Source organism: Terrapene carolina, unplaced genomic scaffold (genome assembly GCF_002925995.2).
Source record: "Terrapene carolina triunguis isolate 2854851 unplaced genomic scaffold, T_m_triunguis-2.0 Scaffold23, whole genome shotgun sequence".
NCBI lineage: Eukaryota > Metazoa > Chordata > Testudines > Emydidae > Terrapene > Terrapene triunguis.
In genome coordinates, this window is record NW_020664374.1 from 17,118,106 (window position 1) to 17,136,105 (window position 18,000).

Here is an 18,000-nt window from a genome sequence, read left to right on the forward strand (position 1 = left end):
TGTGAAGTGGACAATTTTGGGGGTTTTGAATCTTCACTACAAACATCAGTTACCTTTTTTTCATTACTTTGCTAAATTCCAATATTTTTAATGGTAATAGTTATGTGTTATTCTATTGTTTGTGGGAGTGGGTTGGCCTGATTGCGTCTCTCGTCACCTTGTGCCAGCTAGTACAAAAGAAGAAAACAGAATTTTAGGCCCCCCCAGATTGGGTGGTGTGTTTAAGTTTGTTTTCATAACAAGCTATGCGAACAACCACTACACAGAGGAATGTTCCTGCACAGTAAGACGATTACATTGTAATAACACCCAAAATGTCCATGATGTTTTCCAGACACAGTAGTATGCAGTCTCCTGCTGAATGGTGTAAAATGTGTAAGTCTCGCTCAGTGATTTTCCTGGAGCAGGAAGCTGTTTGGACACTGTTCTAGTGCGAATAAGACTGCTGGCTCTTGAGGATCCAAGGAAGTGTACCTTCAAAATTCCCAACCTGGCTATACTCAGGAAGTCTCATGCTAGGCTACCGGGCTCTCTATGGAAAGGCTTTCAAAGGGACCAGGCAAACTTTTCAGATATGTCTACATTTGGGTGAAACTCTTGTAAAATGTACACTAATAACAGTTCAGAAGTGTTAGTGAAGACCTGAAACAATTAGATTCCATCCCTGTCACATATCAAAAATGCTCTTTTGATCAGACAAGCAGTATTCTTAGGCGCACTCACACAACAACAAAATAGTGTGAATCAAGTCAATACCTGTTTCCCTAGCATGCAAAATGTATTAAGGAATAAATTGTTTTAAAATTCAACTCCGCTATTTTATAAATTAACTTCTACCTTAAAATTCTGTTTTATTGGTCCCTGCATCTTCAGAAATATTTGTGTAAATCCAGACCTGTATGGCTCAGGTATATTAATAGGATAGAATCTCGTTCATGTTTAAGATGCTTGTTCAAATCTAGTCCCCGTTGGTGATCAAAGTTGCTACTCCTTTCTTGTAAAGGAGTTAAAAGCCAAACATTGATTGGATATGGAAAGAACCCAGCTTAGTCGTCATTACCAGGTGGGGGCTGCAGCATGTTGACAAGGCAATTTAGAAGGGAGGCTTATGCTACTGTTGTCCAACTGGTACCTATGCCATGTTTCAACTGAGGACTTTATCAGGGATCAGTTTAGAGCACTGAATACTTCGAGTTTGTAAAGTATTACATATATGTATTTGGTTTTTGCAAAGTTAAATTGCTAGACTGGCATTTAAGGGAGGAAATTCTGTAAATGAAAGCTGCTTTTTCGAGTAGTGTCCCTATGGGTGCTCTACTCTAGGTGTGCTAGCACCCCCTGTGCCTTTGATCAGAGATTTCTCATAGCCGTGTCTGTTTGGCCCACACATGTGCTAGTTAGCCTCGTGTCCCGTTCTATTGCTATACAGCATTGGACGGGCAAACGGTCCTCAGTTCCATCTCAACTGCCTCGGACTGAGGCAGAGCTCTGGCAGTTGTCCCTGTTGAGATTACTTCTACTGTGTCCTGGTTTCTTATTGTTGTAGTTTGTTGTTGTTAGTGTAAATAGTACATAATAGTAACTTTAGCTTCCTAGTTTTAAAATAAATATATATAAATCATATACTTAGTGAACGCTTTGTACTAATATCTCGGAGATTATGCCCAGTTCTGGTTTCAAACGTTGTCTGTCATGCCAGGAGGAAATCCCAGTAAGCGACAGGCAGTCCTGGTGCATCCATTGCTTTTGGGAATCGCATATTGCCCAGAAGTGTAAGTTCTGTCTAGCACTGAAATGTAGAGCTGGAAAAAACAGGGTGATCAAACTTGGTCTCCTCATGAATGGAGATCTTCCTACACCTGGCTTCTGACCCAAGCAAAGGGACCCTCTCTGTACACCGGTCTCTGAGCAAATCTGCTGCCTCCACTATATCTGATCTGCACTTCTCCATCTAAGACTCGACTCCTCTCATCAGTCCTCCAAGAGACTGTGCCCCAAGTTCACAAGGTAGCAAATCTACCTCAAAAAGGCCAAGGTCATCAGTCTTTTCAGCCACCTCAGCAACATCCACTCTCCAAGCCAGGTACCCACTGATGCTACTGCTAGACTGAAAGATGGCAAAGTCTCGGACTCGGAGAAATCATTGGTATCAATAGCAGACTGAGATGGCAAGAAGAGCTCGTCCACTCCTTCCTCTGTACCAAAGAAGCCCGCTCGGGCTGCAACTGCACTTCCCTCAGAGCAGACAAGACTATGGTACCGGCCACTATTACCTTGGTGCAGACCACGGACTTGGTACCGACAACATGCTCAGTACCACAGGAGTTTCGTTTTCCCTGGGACCTGGCTGAGTCTCTGCTCCTCGGCTCTGACATATTTTCAGTACCAAGGACATCGAGATTGTCAGAAATTCACCTGGTACCAAGAGTTTCACCTCAAATTTCTCCAGGCCCCCCACCATTTCATAGTGAGTTTGAGAAAAGGGATTCTGATGAAGACCTTGCTTCAGTTTCCCAAATATCGATCCAGGGCTCTCCTCACCCCTATAGAGGCCCCTTTCCAGAAGTCTCTGATTAGTCTATGACCACTCGTGACACAAGGTTGCAATCATCATCTTGCTGGTATGTGCACCCATATGTGCCCCTCCTATGCCTCATGCATCACCTCCTTGGCCATACTGGGACCCTTGGGCAGCCTATCACCAGCTATTTTCCAGGGCTTCGAGCACCACCCTTTGCGATGATGGTTGCCTATCTCTGCTTGCTGTCTCTTGGAGACTGATCCTCAAGACGAAACCTTTGAGGAGTTGGAAGCTAGAGCCAATGAAGTGGTCTCTCCTCCAGCCAACATCTTCTCTTTATCTCCAGATGAAGCTGTCATGCCGCCGCCTCCATCCTTGGCAGATGATTTTAAGCAGTTCCAGGATCTGGTCAAGAGAATTGCTGAGTCCTTGCAGATCTCTCTCGAGGAGATTGAAGAACCTCATCATAAGCTGCTTGATATCCTTCATTCACCCTCAGCTGCCTGAATAGCTGTGCTGGTCAATGAGGCCCTTCTGGACCATGTGAAGATCTGCTACCCCAGCTACTATTCTGCCTACATGCAAGAGTGGATAAGAAATATGTTCTGGCAAAAGACTGTTTTTATTTTCTCATCCCTCTCCTAATTCTTTGGTTAAAACAATTAATGAATGTGGAAGGCAGTACCACTCTAAATCCATGCCCCATGAAAAAGATCGTAAGTGAGAATCTTGTTTGTCAGCCTCCTTACAATTTAGAATCGCCAACTACCAGGCACTTATGGCAAAATATAATCATGTAAATTGCACAAAACTGAACTCTTTTGTTGACCACCTACCAATGGAGCACAGAGATCAATTCCAGGCAATTATTGTGGAGGGCCAGCTACTTGCCAGAACATCTACAAGCCTCCCTCAACGCTGCTGATACTGCTGCTTTTTCAATCTCTACAGCAGTAGTTATGAGAAGGGCTTTCTGGCTCCAACTCTCCAGATTTCCAACAGAGGTCCAGAATACGATGGAAGACCTTTCTTTTGATGGGTCTAAACTGTTTGCTGACAGCATGGATGAATCTCTGTGCACATTAAATGACTCTAGGGCTACTTTTCATTCTCTTGGGATTTATACATAAGAGAATGTTTAGCAAGTCCCAGATGGCTCAGAGATCCTGTCCTGCCAAATTCCTGACATCCCAGACGCTATATCAGGGGTCGGCAACCTTTCAGAAGTGCTGTGCCGGGTCTTCATTTAGTCACTCTAATTTAAGGTTTCGCGTGCCAGTAATACATTTTAACGTTTTTAGAAGGTCTCTTTCTATAAGTCTATAATATATAACTAAACTATTGTTGTATGTAAAGTAAATAAGGTTTTTAAAATGCTTAAGAAGCTTCATTTAAAATTAAATTAAAATGCAGAGCCCCCCAGAGCGGTGGCCAGGACCCGGGCAGTGTGAGTGCTGCCGAAAATCAGCTTGCGTGCCGCCTTCGGCATGCGTGCCATAGGTTGCCTACCCCTGCGCTATATGAACCATATCAAAAGAGACAGAAATTCCAGAGAAGGAAACAGTCAACCTTGCACCGTTCCACCTCCAAGGAGCAATTTTTATGGGCTGGTCAACAGCCTGAATTACCATCCTCCTCCTTACCAGCTGTACCAGTTCACCTGCCTTTTTCCCTTCGGTGACTGCCTTTACCACTTCAGGTGGGCTTGGGAGTCTATCTCCACAGACAAATAGGTTTTTGGAGATTATCACCAAAGGGAACGCCATCCACTTTACTACTCATCCACCATCCAGCCTCCTCCTACTTCCCTCTTCAGAGAGCTTGCTTCATCAAGCAAGTGTCTCTCTCCTACACTTGGTGCTATAGAACCAGTTCCCATGCAGTACAGAGGAAAGGGGGTTTAGTCCAGATATTTCCTGGTACCAAAAAAGAATGGCAGTGGGAGACCCATCCTAGATTTGAGGCTACTCAACATTTATGTGAAGGCACAAAAATTCAGAATGGTGACACTTGCAGTGATAATTCTGTCATGAGATCAAGGGGATTGGTTCTCAGCCCTCAACCTTCAGGATGCATATTTCAAGTCATGTGAGTGGTAGCAGCCTAACTCCACAAGAAGGGTGTTCTAGTGTCCTCTTACTGGACGATTGGCTGCTGAAAGGTCACTCCTTGGAACTGACATCATGGACAACTTCCAGAGCCATAGATCTCTTCCTCAGCTTGGGTCTACAATTAAACATTCAAAAACCCACTTTGACCCCTGTGCAAAACTTAGAATTCATAGCCCATTTCAATTCAGTAACAGCAAGCGTTTACCTTCCTCTGCACAAGTTTGTGGCCTTTTCCAACATAGCCAATACCTTCATCAGAAATTAGACAAGACTGAGTGCGCTGCCTTCAAGGGTGGCTCAGGACTGTTTATTCACCAAACAGACACAGCTTAAATATGCTTCTTTCCATACCCACCTCCATAAAACAATCCCTCAGTAGGTGGAAAGACCATCACAACGTGTGTGCAGGAGTCCCATTTGCACGTCCTTCCCCAACAGTCGTCCTAATGACAGATGCCTCCCTGTTAGGGTGGGCAGCACATCTGGAAGCTCACATGGCCCAGGGCAAGTGGACATTGCAAGAGACCACACTACACATTAACTTGCTGGAACTCAGAGCAGTCAGATACTCATGTCTCCAGTTCTATCATTAATCAGGGGCAAGCATATAAAGGTCATGATGGACAACATATCATGCATGTTTTATATCCACCAGCAAAGAGAAGCAAGATTCCCCCTCACGGTGTGCCGAGGCAGTCAAGCTTTGGAATTGGTGCATACACAATCAGATTGTCATCACAGCAGCCTATCTCCCAGGGGTTCAGAATGTGACGGTGGATACGCTCAGAAGGCACTATTTCAAAGACCACAAGTGGGAAACAGATTCCAGCATATTACATCACATATTCCAGCAGTCAGGCGCCTCCTAGATAGACTTTGTTTGCCACCGTGATAAAAAATGTGCGCCCAGTTTTGGTCCAGAGGTGGACTTGGGTCACTCATCCCTGGGGGATGCCTTTCACCTTCATTGGTTGTTGGATCTACTGGATGCATTCCCACCGACTCCTTGACTAGCCAAAGTTCTGCTCAAAATAAAAAAGAACAAAGCCAGAGTCATTCTAATAGTTCCGACCTGGCTCAGACAGACATGGTTTCCTTACCTAATACACTTGGTCATTTGCTCACCAATCTCGCTCTACATTGCACCTCCTCACTTAGCAAGGCAGGAGGATCCTTCACCCCAATCTCGGAGTGCTTTGTTTCAATGCGTGGTTGGTGGAGGGTTCACAGAACTAGAGACAACCAGTTCAGAGGAGGTAAAAAGCATACTATTATAGAGCAGGAAACAGTCTACTCACTACACATACTCTCAAATGGACAAGATTTGTCTGTTGGTATGACCTCAGACATATTCTACTGATGACCTCATTGCTGCCAGATATACTGGACTATATCCTAACACTAAAATGCAGGGCTATCGCTGAGCTCTATTACAGTCCACCTGGCAGCCATCATGGCTTTCCATTCTCCACTAGAGGATTATTCTGTTTTTGCCCACCTAAAGACAGTGAAGTTTCTCAGGACATTTGAAAATCTCTATCCACCAGTCAAGCGTCGTTCTCCTGTTTAGGACCTCAATCTGGTTCCTAAATGCCTGACAAGACCACCATTGGAACTGGTGGCTACCTGCTCACTGCTCCATTTATCAATGAAAACAAAATTCCTGATAGCTGTCATGTTGGCGAGATGGATTGGGGAAATAGGGGCCCTTATGGCATGCCCCTCTTTCACAGTATTTTTAAAGGACAAGGTCATGTGACTCCACCACAAATTTGTACCTGAAGCTTCTTCCGGGTTCTGTATTAGCCAGCCCATTCACTTGCCAGTCTTCCACACTAACCTTCACTTAGATAATCAAGAGGCACTGTTGCACACTCTTGATGTCAGGAGAGTCCTGGCCTTCTATCTGTATAGGACGAAACCCTTCAGAAAGACCCCCAAAGTGTTTGTCTTGCTCGCAGATAGATCAAAAGGATCTGCAATCTCAGATCAAAGACTTCCCAAGTGGATATCTGAGTGCATTAATTCTTGCTACAAATCTTGTAATAGTCAAGCATCTTCAGACATACGAACTCACTCTACAAGGTCTATTTCTCAAAAACATGCCTATTATTGAAATATCTAAGGCTGCTACTTGAGCTTCTTTACATGCATTCGCTGACCACCATGGAATAACTCACGACTGTGCTTCCGATATTGTGTTCCACTTGGCTGTACTTTCTTTCGTACTGGACTCTACTCCAAAGCCCCCTCCACCTTTAGAGGGTACTGCTTGATAGTTGCCTAGAGTGGAGCACCCATAGGGACGCTACTTAAAGAAGAAATGGTTACTCACCCTGTGCAGTAACTGGTTCTTTGAGATGTATGTCCCTATGGGTGCTCCACTACCCACCTTCCTTCCTCTCTGCTTTGGTGTTCTCTGCTATGGGGCTTCACAATAGACAAGGAACTGAGCATGCTTTGCCCATGCAGTTCTACATAACAGCATGGGGCACGAGGCTGACTAGCACACATGGGGGGCCGAATGGATGCTGCTATGAGAAATTTCTGATCAAAGACACGGGGTGTTAACACACCTAGAGTTGAGCCCACATAGGGATACATATCTCAAAGAACCACAGTTACTGCACAGGATGAATAACCATTTATTATGTGAACTGGCACATTGCAAACCTTGTGAGTTATACCTTCAGACGTTTTAAGATTTTTTTTTTTTTTTTTTTTTTTTGCTGAATATAAATGTGTGCATCTTGGTTAATATTGCCAAAATCACCTTAAGATTTGGAATGTCTTGACTTCTGAGTTGTTGATCTCTCCTAGCATTCAGGAGATTCTTCAGATACTTTCCTCTTTTGAAAAAGTTAGTAGGAAATTAATAAAGGCTCATGGGATTTTTCAGCAGCTATAAGTTTGTGCTTCTGGAAACCCCTCTTCCTTGTAGGTCTGGAATGTCAAGAAACTGCCCTTTCCACAGCCAGAGCAAGGTAAGAGAGGATTCAAACGTTAGACCTCCACTAGTTGGAGATCTGTATGAAACATGCAGTCCCTGAGTAGGATTCCGGGACAGCAGAGAGGCAGGAAATCCAGCACTGTCCCTTCTTCCCACTGCTGGGGTGGAAGGTTGGCTTCTTATCTGGGCTTTGCCCTTGGACATGCTTTTTCAGTCTTTGGCTAAATAGTCCTCTAGCTTTAGGTATTTCTAAATTCTTATTGTGAGGGACAGATGGTGTAGGCCTGGTTTGACATAAGCAACTTGCCTCACTTCTTAGTGGGTGTGAATGGAAGGTTAGGTTGTAAATAGGGACTTGACAACCAGTATTCTGGAGTCAGGATGTCTGTGCTAGATAAGATAAGCAGCAACACCTTGATGGTAGGGACTATGGACAAGATAAACCTGGAATGTAAAGATCAGGTTCCAATGAACAGCACATAGAGCAGATAGTAGATAATGTTTTCACCCCTCAGCTCACACAGGTATTGATTCCTGCAGAGTAGCCAAGCCAAAAATGTGTGGTGTAATGTATAACAAATGCAATGTAATGTGTAAATGTATATAAAGAAAGAGGTGGTCTGTGTAACTCTGGATGTGTGGTATGCCTTATACCCACCCCCTATGCTTGAGTCTGATCAACAATGTAGCTTTGCTTGTATGCCAAATAAAGGAACCTGAGTGATGAAATCCAGAGTCGAACTGGGTGTTTTGGATCCCAGAGAACTGGAAGAAGTGTTCTCCCAGAACTGGACAGTGTTCTGGATAAGCTGAATGGAAAAGGTCTTGGAGGGAATCCCAACAGCTGGGATACATTAGGAAGGATAGTACTGATAGATTTATTTTTTTGGAGTGGTGGAGAAGAGAAGACTGAGACACAATATAGGGAAAGGAGATAAGGGAGACGACAAAGTGAAGGAAAAGATGCCTAAAGGCAACATATGTTATGATCAACATAGGAAAGAGGAGAATGAAGTCAAGACAGGAAAAGCTATGATAAAATTAACTTGCATCACTAGATTTTCATCAGTTATCAGTGTTTCAACTAAATCCAGTGCGCAACTTCTTATTCCTTTACATTTCAGGGAGCTTGATAGCCTAGATTTTTGGCTAGTGACTTAATCCTTGGGTTTAAGCATCAGGTAAATTTTTAAGCTTTGATCCTAACAATTCACAAAAAGGAGACTAAACTCCCAAGGCAAGGTTGAGACACAAGTGGAGAGGCATGTACAGTCACTGCCTTCTCTCCTTGTAAATCACTGACCAGTGTTCCTGAAGCATCCAGTTAATATGATTAGGCAGTGTGGCTGGTCTTGACCTGTATACAGTGGTGGTGTAGCCATGTTGATCCCAGGATATTAGAGACACAAGGTGGGGAAGGTAATTCATTAGACCAAATTCTGAGACAAGCTTTTGAGCTTACACAGAGCTCTTTCAATTTTCTTGAAAGGCTGGTCTGCAGGTTTTAAATATAGTTTTCAGATAGCTGCATGGGTTTGTTTGTTTTTTCTTCTTCAATTTTATCCATAATTACCTGCTGGTGTCTCTTTCAGTTTAAAGAAACAATGAAAGTGGTGTTACATTGTCAGTTTATAGGTGTGCATTTCTACAGTGCAGCTCCAGGGATTGTACAGGCTTCCTATAAAACTTCAGCAAACATAATTTAGCCTTTAAGCTAATTATAAATTTGAACATGCAACATTATGTGGTATCAATACAGATGTCAGGCCAATGGGGAAATCACCCCAACTCTGAAATTTGCCCTTTCAAAAGCCTGCTTATTACTAGTATGGTCTTTCCCCAGGGGTGTCCGAGGTTAAAATAAATACATTACCTATCTCATAGAACTAGAAGGGACCTTGAAAGGTCATCAAGTCCAGTCCCCTGCCTTCACTAGCAGGACCAAGTACTGATTTTGCCCCAGATCCCTAAATGGCCCCCTCAAGGATTGAACTCACACCCGAGTTTAGTAGGCTAATGCTCAAACCACTGAGCTATCCCTTCCGCTTTGTCTGGAAATAGTTGAATGTAGCAGAGAGGTAGGTCCAAAAACTCTACACCCAGCTCCCTTGAAAATAAGAGGGAATGAATGGTAGCTGTATCACTTTTTCCCTGTCTTCACCTTTGGTAGCAACCTGCAGGAGTAGCAGAATTGATTTAACTAGGTACACTTACTAACCAATGTGTAAATGCATTTTAAATTATACTGCACTAAAACACTGCTGCAATGCATATACAAACCTCTTAATTTAAATATACCTTGTTGCATGTGGTGTTTTGGACCCAATGCTATTTGTTAGTCATTCAGGATTTAAGACTAATTTTGAATCCATTAATTTTTGACTTTTTTTTAAATAGGGTGGGGGGATTTTTAACGTTAGTGTCTGGAATTCCTATTTAGGAGCCTAAATAATAAGTGGTTGGATCTTTAAAAGTGATGAGCACCAGCAGGTCTAATAGTTTGTATGTTGCCTTCAGTTATAACATCAACTTCATTTAAAACTAAATGCAGTGTACATGCAGTGGGAGTTACTGGGACCTCAGTCCTTTTAAAGATCAAACCACTTAAGCATCTGAATATGGATTTAGACATCAGAAAACCCTGGCCTCTTTTATAGTATTTCACATACAAATTACAATCACACTTTGTAAAAACACAAGGGGCAGCTAAGAGACCAAAGGGGAACACTGTGAACTGATAAGGGTAGCCAGCCACAGTGAATCTTAGAAACTTTCTTAGGCCCTAGTGAACTGCCACATGAAAGTAGGCATCCCTTTAGACGAGAACAGCATACCAGTCCCCCAGCTCCACAGAAGGAATAATGGAAGCTAAAGTGACAATCTGGAATTTTGATTTTCTTAGGAACTTGTTTTACTGCCTTAGATCTAAAATAGGCCTGAGGACCTCCCCCTTCTCTCCCCCCCCTCCCCTTTTGCCTTCAGTATTGGGGTAAAACCACTTTCCCCTGAACAAAGGAGGAACCTCCTCCACAGCTCCTACAAGACATTGACCACCGTTACCAGAGCCCGTACACCAAACCTGGTGCCAGACCCTACACAAACAAACCTCCCCCCTTTTTTTTCAAACGGACTGATTACACTAACTATATATGGGTACTGTATAGTGATGAGAGACTTGCAGACACAAGGACAGGGACCTCCACCAACTATCACGGGCAGTAGGAAGGAACTTGAGGGGGGATCTGCGGTGGCTCAGCCCTTTATGTCTGCATGATGTGTGAGACAGCAGAGGGCACTCAAGCTGCTCTGCTTACACCTGTTATACAAGTACTTTGTTATGAGAGGGGTTCCTGAAGAGGGATGGAGAATGGGAAGGTGTGGCATAAACAAAATAGAGCGAATATCCTACTTCCACTGTGTTTAGAACCCACTAATCTGTTGTGATAGGGGCCCAAGCACGACGGAAGTGGGACAGGTGGTTTGCAAAAATTGGAACAAAAGGGAATGGCAATCTCTGAATTGATAGATTGCTCTCATCTTGCCCATCAAAATGAACTTGTGGAGGATGCTGCCCATCTCAATGAACCAGCAGCTGTAGATACAGAAAGAGGCAGTGGCAAAGGTCTCTGTTTGTAACGTCTGGTCCTTCTCATTGGCAGGTCTTGGGCATGAGGAATAAATCCATGAAAATGCTGAAACTGATGAGGGCAGAACGCCTTCTGCTTCACTGCTGGGGTGTAAATGCCCAGGGATTTCAGGGTCACTCTAGAATCTTTGAGATTCTATGCAGCGTCTCGTCCACTTTTGCTGAAAAGAGTGACAACTGCTCAAAGGGTAAGTCCTGAACTGTCTGTTGCACCTCTGGAAGTAGGCCACATGAGTGTAACCAGGATGAGCACCTCATTATGATGGCTGAGGCTATGCTGCACGCTGCAAAATCTGCTTCATCAAGACCTGCATATAGAGCTGCTCTGGCAACCAATTTGCCCTCTATCAAAGTGAGGACCTAGTCTCGCCTCCTCTGCGAGTTTCTTTAAATTTTGAAACTGTATTTCAAAGAGTGAAATTGTAACATCCCAGCAAAGTTTGCTGGTTTGCAATGCAAAGCTATAATCCACCTGTAGAACTTCCTCCCAACCAGTTCCACTTTCCAGTCCTCTTTATTCTTGAGGTTGAGGCCTGGTGCCCCTGTTGTTCCTTTTCACTAGCTGCTACAACTACAAGGGAGCTTGGAGAAGGATGGTTACCCAGATGTTCAAACCACCAGGATGGGACATAGTAACTTCTCTCCACTCCCTTAGTTGTTGGTGGAAGGGAAGCTGGGGTCTGCCAGAGGTTCTAAAATAGCCTCATTTACTGGCAGTGCTATTCTAGCTGGGGCCGCAGATGTTAGAATGTTCACTAGCTTGTGGGATTTCTCCTAGACCACCTCCAGGAAGATATCAAAAGTCATAGGCATCCTCCTCAGCAGCTCCTGATGGGTCTTAAAAGAGAAGCTCCCCCATAATTGCCTCATCAGGAGCTGAGGAAGAAAATGCTAGCAGTACCAAGGGCTGATGCAACTTCTGGCCCTCCTGCAGTTGCTCATGAGAGAGACCCTGACTCTGCTTGGTACAATGCCTGTGGCGGCAATGCTCCTGATGCCCGGCAGGTGGAGCCCAGTGAGATGGCTGCAGGGACAGGAAAGCCAAGAGTTCCAAAAGGGCCATTGGTGTGGCTCTGGAGCCTAGCTAGGCATAGCCCAAGGGTCCCTCCTGGTATTTGGGTGGGCAGGTGGCATAATCCTCCTGATGGGACTGGCTATGCTGGGATATGTAGGAAAGTCTGATGAGGATGCTGTTGCTCCTTAAGACCAAGGTGGCGCCGTACCTGTTGGTACCAGAGAAGGCTCATACTCTGAAGAAAGGGGAGCTGGGGATATAATCTAGGGCTTTCCCCTAGATGGTACTGGCCTCACTGATACCCTGATGCACACCTCTGGAGATGCATGCTTGGTGCAGAGGTGAAGGTGCCAGAGGTAGTACCCTAGATACTGGTGGTAGATGAGACTCTTGAACCAAGAGGTTCAACAACTCTCTTGCACACTCAAACAACTCGGGAATGTAAGGTACCAGGAAGATACTCTCTGTTACTGTGGTGCGAGGAGATGTCGAGGCACATGCTTCGGGAGCTGGTCTCGACAGGCCAACACTGGCCTCCAGAGTCACCGAACTCCCATTTAGACGTGTGCCCTGGGGAGTGCTTCCTCTTAGAATACTCTCCTGTGTCCTTAGCAGAGCTCATCCTCTTTGAATTCCTCAACAGCACCGGTACTGGATCCACTTTCCGATGCCTCTTCTTCGGGACTGGGGCCCGCTGGAGGTGTGCTACTGACCAATGCTGAGGGGCTCAGATGGAGAATGCAGGACAGATTCCAAGACCAGATATTTTAATCTGTCCGCCCTGCCTTTTTTTGAACGAGTCTTAAAGCCCTTACAAATGCCTCACTTCTCACTCTCAAGCTTTCCCCAAACACATAAGGCAGGTGAGGTGAGAGTTGCTATTTGGCATCGCCTTGCCATGAGAGCAACAGGGCTTGAAACCTGGATGGTGTGGCATACCTCCATTACCAGAGCCAGTACCCCAAACTGGGTGGCAGAACCTATACAAACAAACAAACAAACAAACAACCCCCTTTTTTTTTTAAACTGTACATGGATACTGTATACTGATATTGAGAGACTTGCAGAAGCAAGGACAGGGAGCTCCACTAATTGTCACAAGCAGTAGGAAAAAACTGAGGGGCGGGGATCTGAGGTGGCTCGGCCCTTTATGCCTTCATGACGTGTGAGAAAGCAGAGGGCATTCAAGCCACCTCGACAGGTACTGGAAAGGGTAAAAAGTCTCAGACAACTGTGCACTGAAGTGCACAAATACCTGCCATGGAATGGACATGTGGAATCACTCAAAGAAGTAAGATGTTCCTGTTGTCCTGCAATAGTAAGTCCAGTAAAGGAGGTAATGGTTTTGGTAGATGTCCTGTTAGAAGCATCACCTTTCAGTACCAAAACTTCCTCAGCCAAACAGGACCTTGCAGCATCTTCTCTGATCTTCCTGAGCACCCTGGGAATCAGAGGGTAAGCACAGGTCACTTGTGGGGATCACTGCATAAGGAATGTGTATGCTGGGGTTCTGACTTTAGAGCAGAAACTGAGACATTTTTTGTTCTTGTGTATTGCAAACAGGTCTATTGATGGATGACCCCACTCCTGGAAAATGAAATGGATGACAGAATCCTTGATGACCTAAACATGGGCTGATTAAAATTATCTGCTCAGATGTATTCTGTAGACATGCGTGATGTATTGCCCTGAGAGGTACTTAGTGCTGAATGTACCAGTTCCATAGTCAAACTGCTTCCTTACATAATAGAGACGATCATCCCCCATTGGCTGTTTATATATAAAATGGCCATTGTGTTGTCAGTCAGAACTTAATTGTCAGACCGCAGCTCTGTGAACTGCTCTGAGCTCTAAAATCTGTGTGTAACCATCTTTCACAGGGATGCATCCATCATTAAAGTCTTGATTGGGCAGACTGGAATAGCTGGGTTCTTTCCATCCATTTAATGATATACAAATGTCATAAAGTATTATTAAAATGTCTTCAAATGGAAAAAATAGTTTTTATATCACATGGTTTTAGATTTTTACTTGATGAATGTAAGACTTGCAGCTTTCCACCATTAGTGGGGAAAAAAATCTTTAATGTAAGAAAACATTATGGTGCATGAACACTAAGCTCACGTACTATAACTTCTCAGAGGGTCAATTCCACAGCTACTGCTGCCTCTCCTTACCCCCAAGAGGCAATGTGTAACAACTGTTTATTAATAAACAGTAAAGAAGAATATTTCATAGTATTTAGGATTAGCATTGGGCTACAAGAGGAAGATGTGAGAGTTATGGTGCATCAACTGGGTTTAACATTTGTGAGATGTTAAATACTTGGTGATTAGAGAGGCTATAAAAACAGAAAACTCATAGTAGGAGATTTCAACTATCCCCATAGTGACTGAGTACATGTCACCTCAGGACATGATGAAGAGAGAAAATTTCTAGACACCATTAATGACTGCTTCTTGGAGCAGTTAGATCTAGAACCCACAAGAGGTAATTCTTGATTTAGTCTTAAGTTGCACACAAGCTCTAGTCCAAGAAGTGAATGGGGCTGAACCACTTGTTAACAGTGACCATGATGTAGTTAATAGTAAAGAAGCCCACTACAGGAGCATTTAACTTCAAACAGGGGAACTACACAAAAAAATGAGGAAACTAGTTAAATAGAAATTAAAAGGAACAGTTAAGAGTGAAATGCCTGCAAGGTAACTTTTTAAAAACACCAGAATAGAGGTTCAAATAAAATGTATACCCCATCTTAAAAAAAAAAAAAACAGTAAAGGGATCAAAAAATGCCACCCTGGGTGACGGGACAAGAAAATGGCAGATGAAATTCAATATTGATAAATGCAAAGTAATGCACACTGGAAAACAATCTGAAATATATATACACAAAATGACAGGGTCTAAATTAGCTGTTACCACTGAAGAAAGATCTTGGAGCCATGGACAGTTCTCTGAAACTATCCACTCAGTGTACAGCAGCAGTCAAAAAAGCTAGTAATAGTAGCTAATGCTAAGTATTAAAATGCCACTATATAAATCCACAGCACATCCACATCTTGAATACTGCATGTGGTTCTGATCGCCCTCTCTCAGAAAATACTTAGAATTGGAAAAGGTACAGAGAAGGGCAACAAAAATGATTAGGGGAATTGAGTAAGTTCCACAGGAGGAGAGATTAAAAAGAATGGGATTGTTCAGCTTGGAAAAGAGATGACTGACAGGCTATATGATAGAGATCTATAAAATCATGAATAGTGTGGAGGAAGTGTTATTTACCCCTTCACAAACACAAAAAGCAGCAGGTTACCTAATGAAATTAACAGGCAGCAGGTTTAAAACAAACAAAAGGAAGTACTTCTTCACATAGTGCAGTCAACCTATGGAATTCATTGCCCAGGGATGTTGTGAAGGCCAAAAGCATAACTGGGTTAAAAAAATAATTAGGTAAGTTCATGGAAGATAGAGCCACCAAGGCTATTGGCCAAGGTGGTCAGGGACGCAACTGACTGCCAGATATTGGGACTGGATGACAGGGGATGAATCACTCAATTGCCCTATTCTGTTCATTCCCTCTGAAGCATCTGGTATCGGCCACTATCAGAAGACAGGACGCTGGTCTAGATGGACCATTAGTCTGACCCAGTATGGTCATTCTTGTGTGTGATATGGGCCCACCCCAAAGCAGAGATCCTTTCTCTTCACAGGGACTCATACATGTATTGAGGATAGGCATATTTTTCCTATTAAAAGAGTGAAATTAAAGAGCTTGCAGATAACTTTAATTTAAGAGACAGGACTAGAATATGTAACTCCTCTACAGCTACGGAGACACTTGCCTCAAAGGCTGATGCATCCAAATTCAATAGAAGTGTTGTCTAGATGTATCCAATTTAGTTAGCTAAAATACATTCTTTACTCCAACAGTTAGATGCCATTTCAGATACATACTGAGTGAAACATCCGCTCTCCTTTCCTAGGTCTATTTTTGTATTTCACTCCACACAGTGAGGATGCTACAAAAATATATTTGACTAGCCAGATAATATAGCATGCACTATGGCCACAAGTATATGAATATTATTATAATAATGAGGTCTTCCTACACAGCAGTTTATAATATTTGTATGGGGCCTCTCCCATGATACCTAAACACCAATTGATTTTAATATGAAGATTTTGGGTTTAAAGTAACCTCATGGACAGCATTGCTGAAGACTTACACAAGGATTTGAAAGTTGACCATCTAGCCACAGAGCAAGATGTCCTTTATAAAGTTCAAGTACAAGAAAAGTGTCTTTTTCCAAGAAGATATCTACAGGTAACTTGTTTTGACTTTCATTAAAGTGCCTCTGAGGTCATAATCTGTCTCTCCATCCAGACCTCATTTATACTTTAGCCCTACAGCTAAATATCATTAGAAATACTAAGAGAGGGAACAATGGGGACAGCTGTTTAAGTATTAAGCTTTAGCATCAGGCAGCAGGTAACTCACATGCCCCTCCACACAACTTTCTACATCTATGCAGACAAACATGGAAAGGTACCCACCCTATTCTTTGGAGAGCACTGCCACTAGGCAGTAGTTAGATTTTCTTCTTCAATTAATAAACTAAACATTTTCTTCAAAAAAGTTTATTTATGCAAAGCCAAACAGGAAGTGTTCTGTAAAAGTGAAAAGCTCATTTTACATATGATAAAAACATTTATGCATTTAGTCTAGGAAAAAAGTGAGGATTTTGAGTTGTCTAATCATTTACAGGAATCTGCAAGCTTGTTTTAAAAATAGACATTGGTATTCAGTCACTTATTTTCCCCAATACCTAAATGCTGTACAGTTTGCTATAGCTCACTTCAAGGTGCCAACAAAAAAAAAAAAAAAAAAAAAAATCAGGGATATCCCATTAAATTCAACTATACAAGCTTTGTGCTCGATAAAAATCAAGCATTGGTATAAGCATTACATTCAACTGAGAATATTTTGAATGTATATAGTAGTCAAAAAAACAAACAATAACATAATTTATATGAATGTCAGCCACTTCACAAACACCCAACATTCTTGTCTTCCTTTTCCTAAGGAGAAAGTTATGTTCCTTGACCCTCCAGTTCTGATGCTGCTATATCTGGTTCTTCATCATTGTAAATGTTTTCAGCCTAGAGACACAAGTTATTGCATTACAAGTATCAAAAAGTGATAGGCACATTTGATTAACAGTATTTTTTCTAATCTTAGAAGTCATATGATTGCAGAAGTGAGGAGTAGGTACTTTGAGAACAGGACTGTTTTCTCAGAAGTATCCCTTTCCCTGACTTTAAAGAGGGAAGTCAGTTTTAAGATTATGTAAAATGGCTAGACTAATCAACACTAATATTAAGAGTATGTATACGATATTTTAAATTGATGCACTTTAGGCTAATCCTAATCCATTTAGCTCTTTACCCAAAAGATTTTGTCCCGGTCTCATATCCAGTTTCAGTCTTACTTTAAAACTACTATCCCAGTAGTAATTGCTTCCAAAAACACACATCCTTCAACTTACAAGGAAAAAAAACTCAAGTGGATAGAAGGGGAGGTAAATCTGTATATACATTTATGACAGGTTTCAGAGTAGCAGCCGTGTTAGTCTGTATCCGCAAAAAGAACAGGAGTACTTGTGGCACCTTAGAGACTAACAAATTTATTAGAGCATAAGCTTTCGTGGGCTACAACCCACTTCTTCGGATGCATATGCATATGCATCCGAAGAAGTGGGT

The 18,000-nt window shown here is 42.8% G+C and overlaps 1 protein-coding gene across 1 annotated transcript in view; it reads right to left on the reverse strand.

The window, feature by feature from the left end:
* Window positions 1-16,862: 16,862 nt before the first annotated feature.
* LOC113406239 (histone-binding protein RBBP7) overlaps window positions 16,863-18,000 on the reverse strand; it is a 13,754-nt gene continuing 12,616 nt past the window's right edge. Inside the window, exon 12 of the mRNA XM_026649753.1 lies at window positions 16,863-17,400. Coding sequence (XP_026505538.1) covers window positions 17,332-17,400 — 69 coding nt within the window. The 3' untranslated portion in view covers window positions 16,863-17,331. The remainder of the gene's footprint in view (window positions 17,401-18,000) is intronic.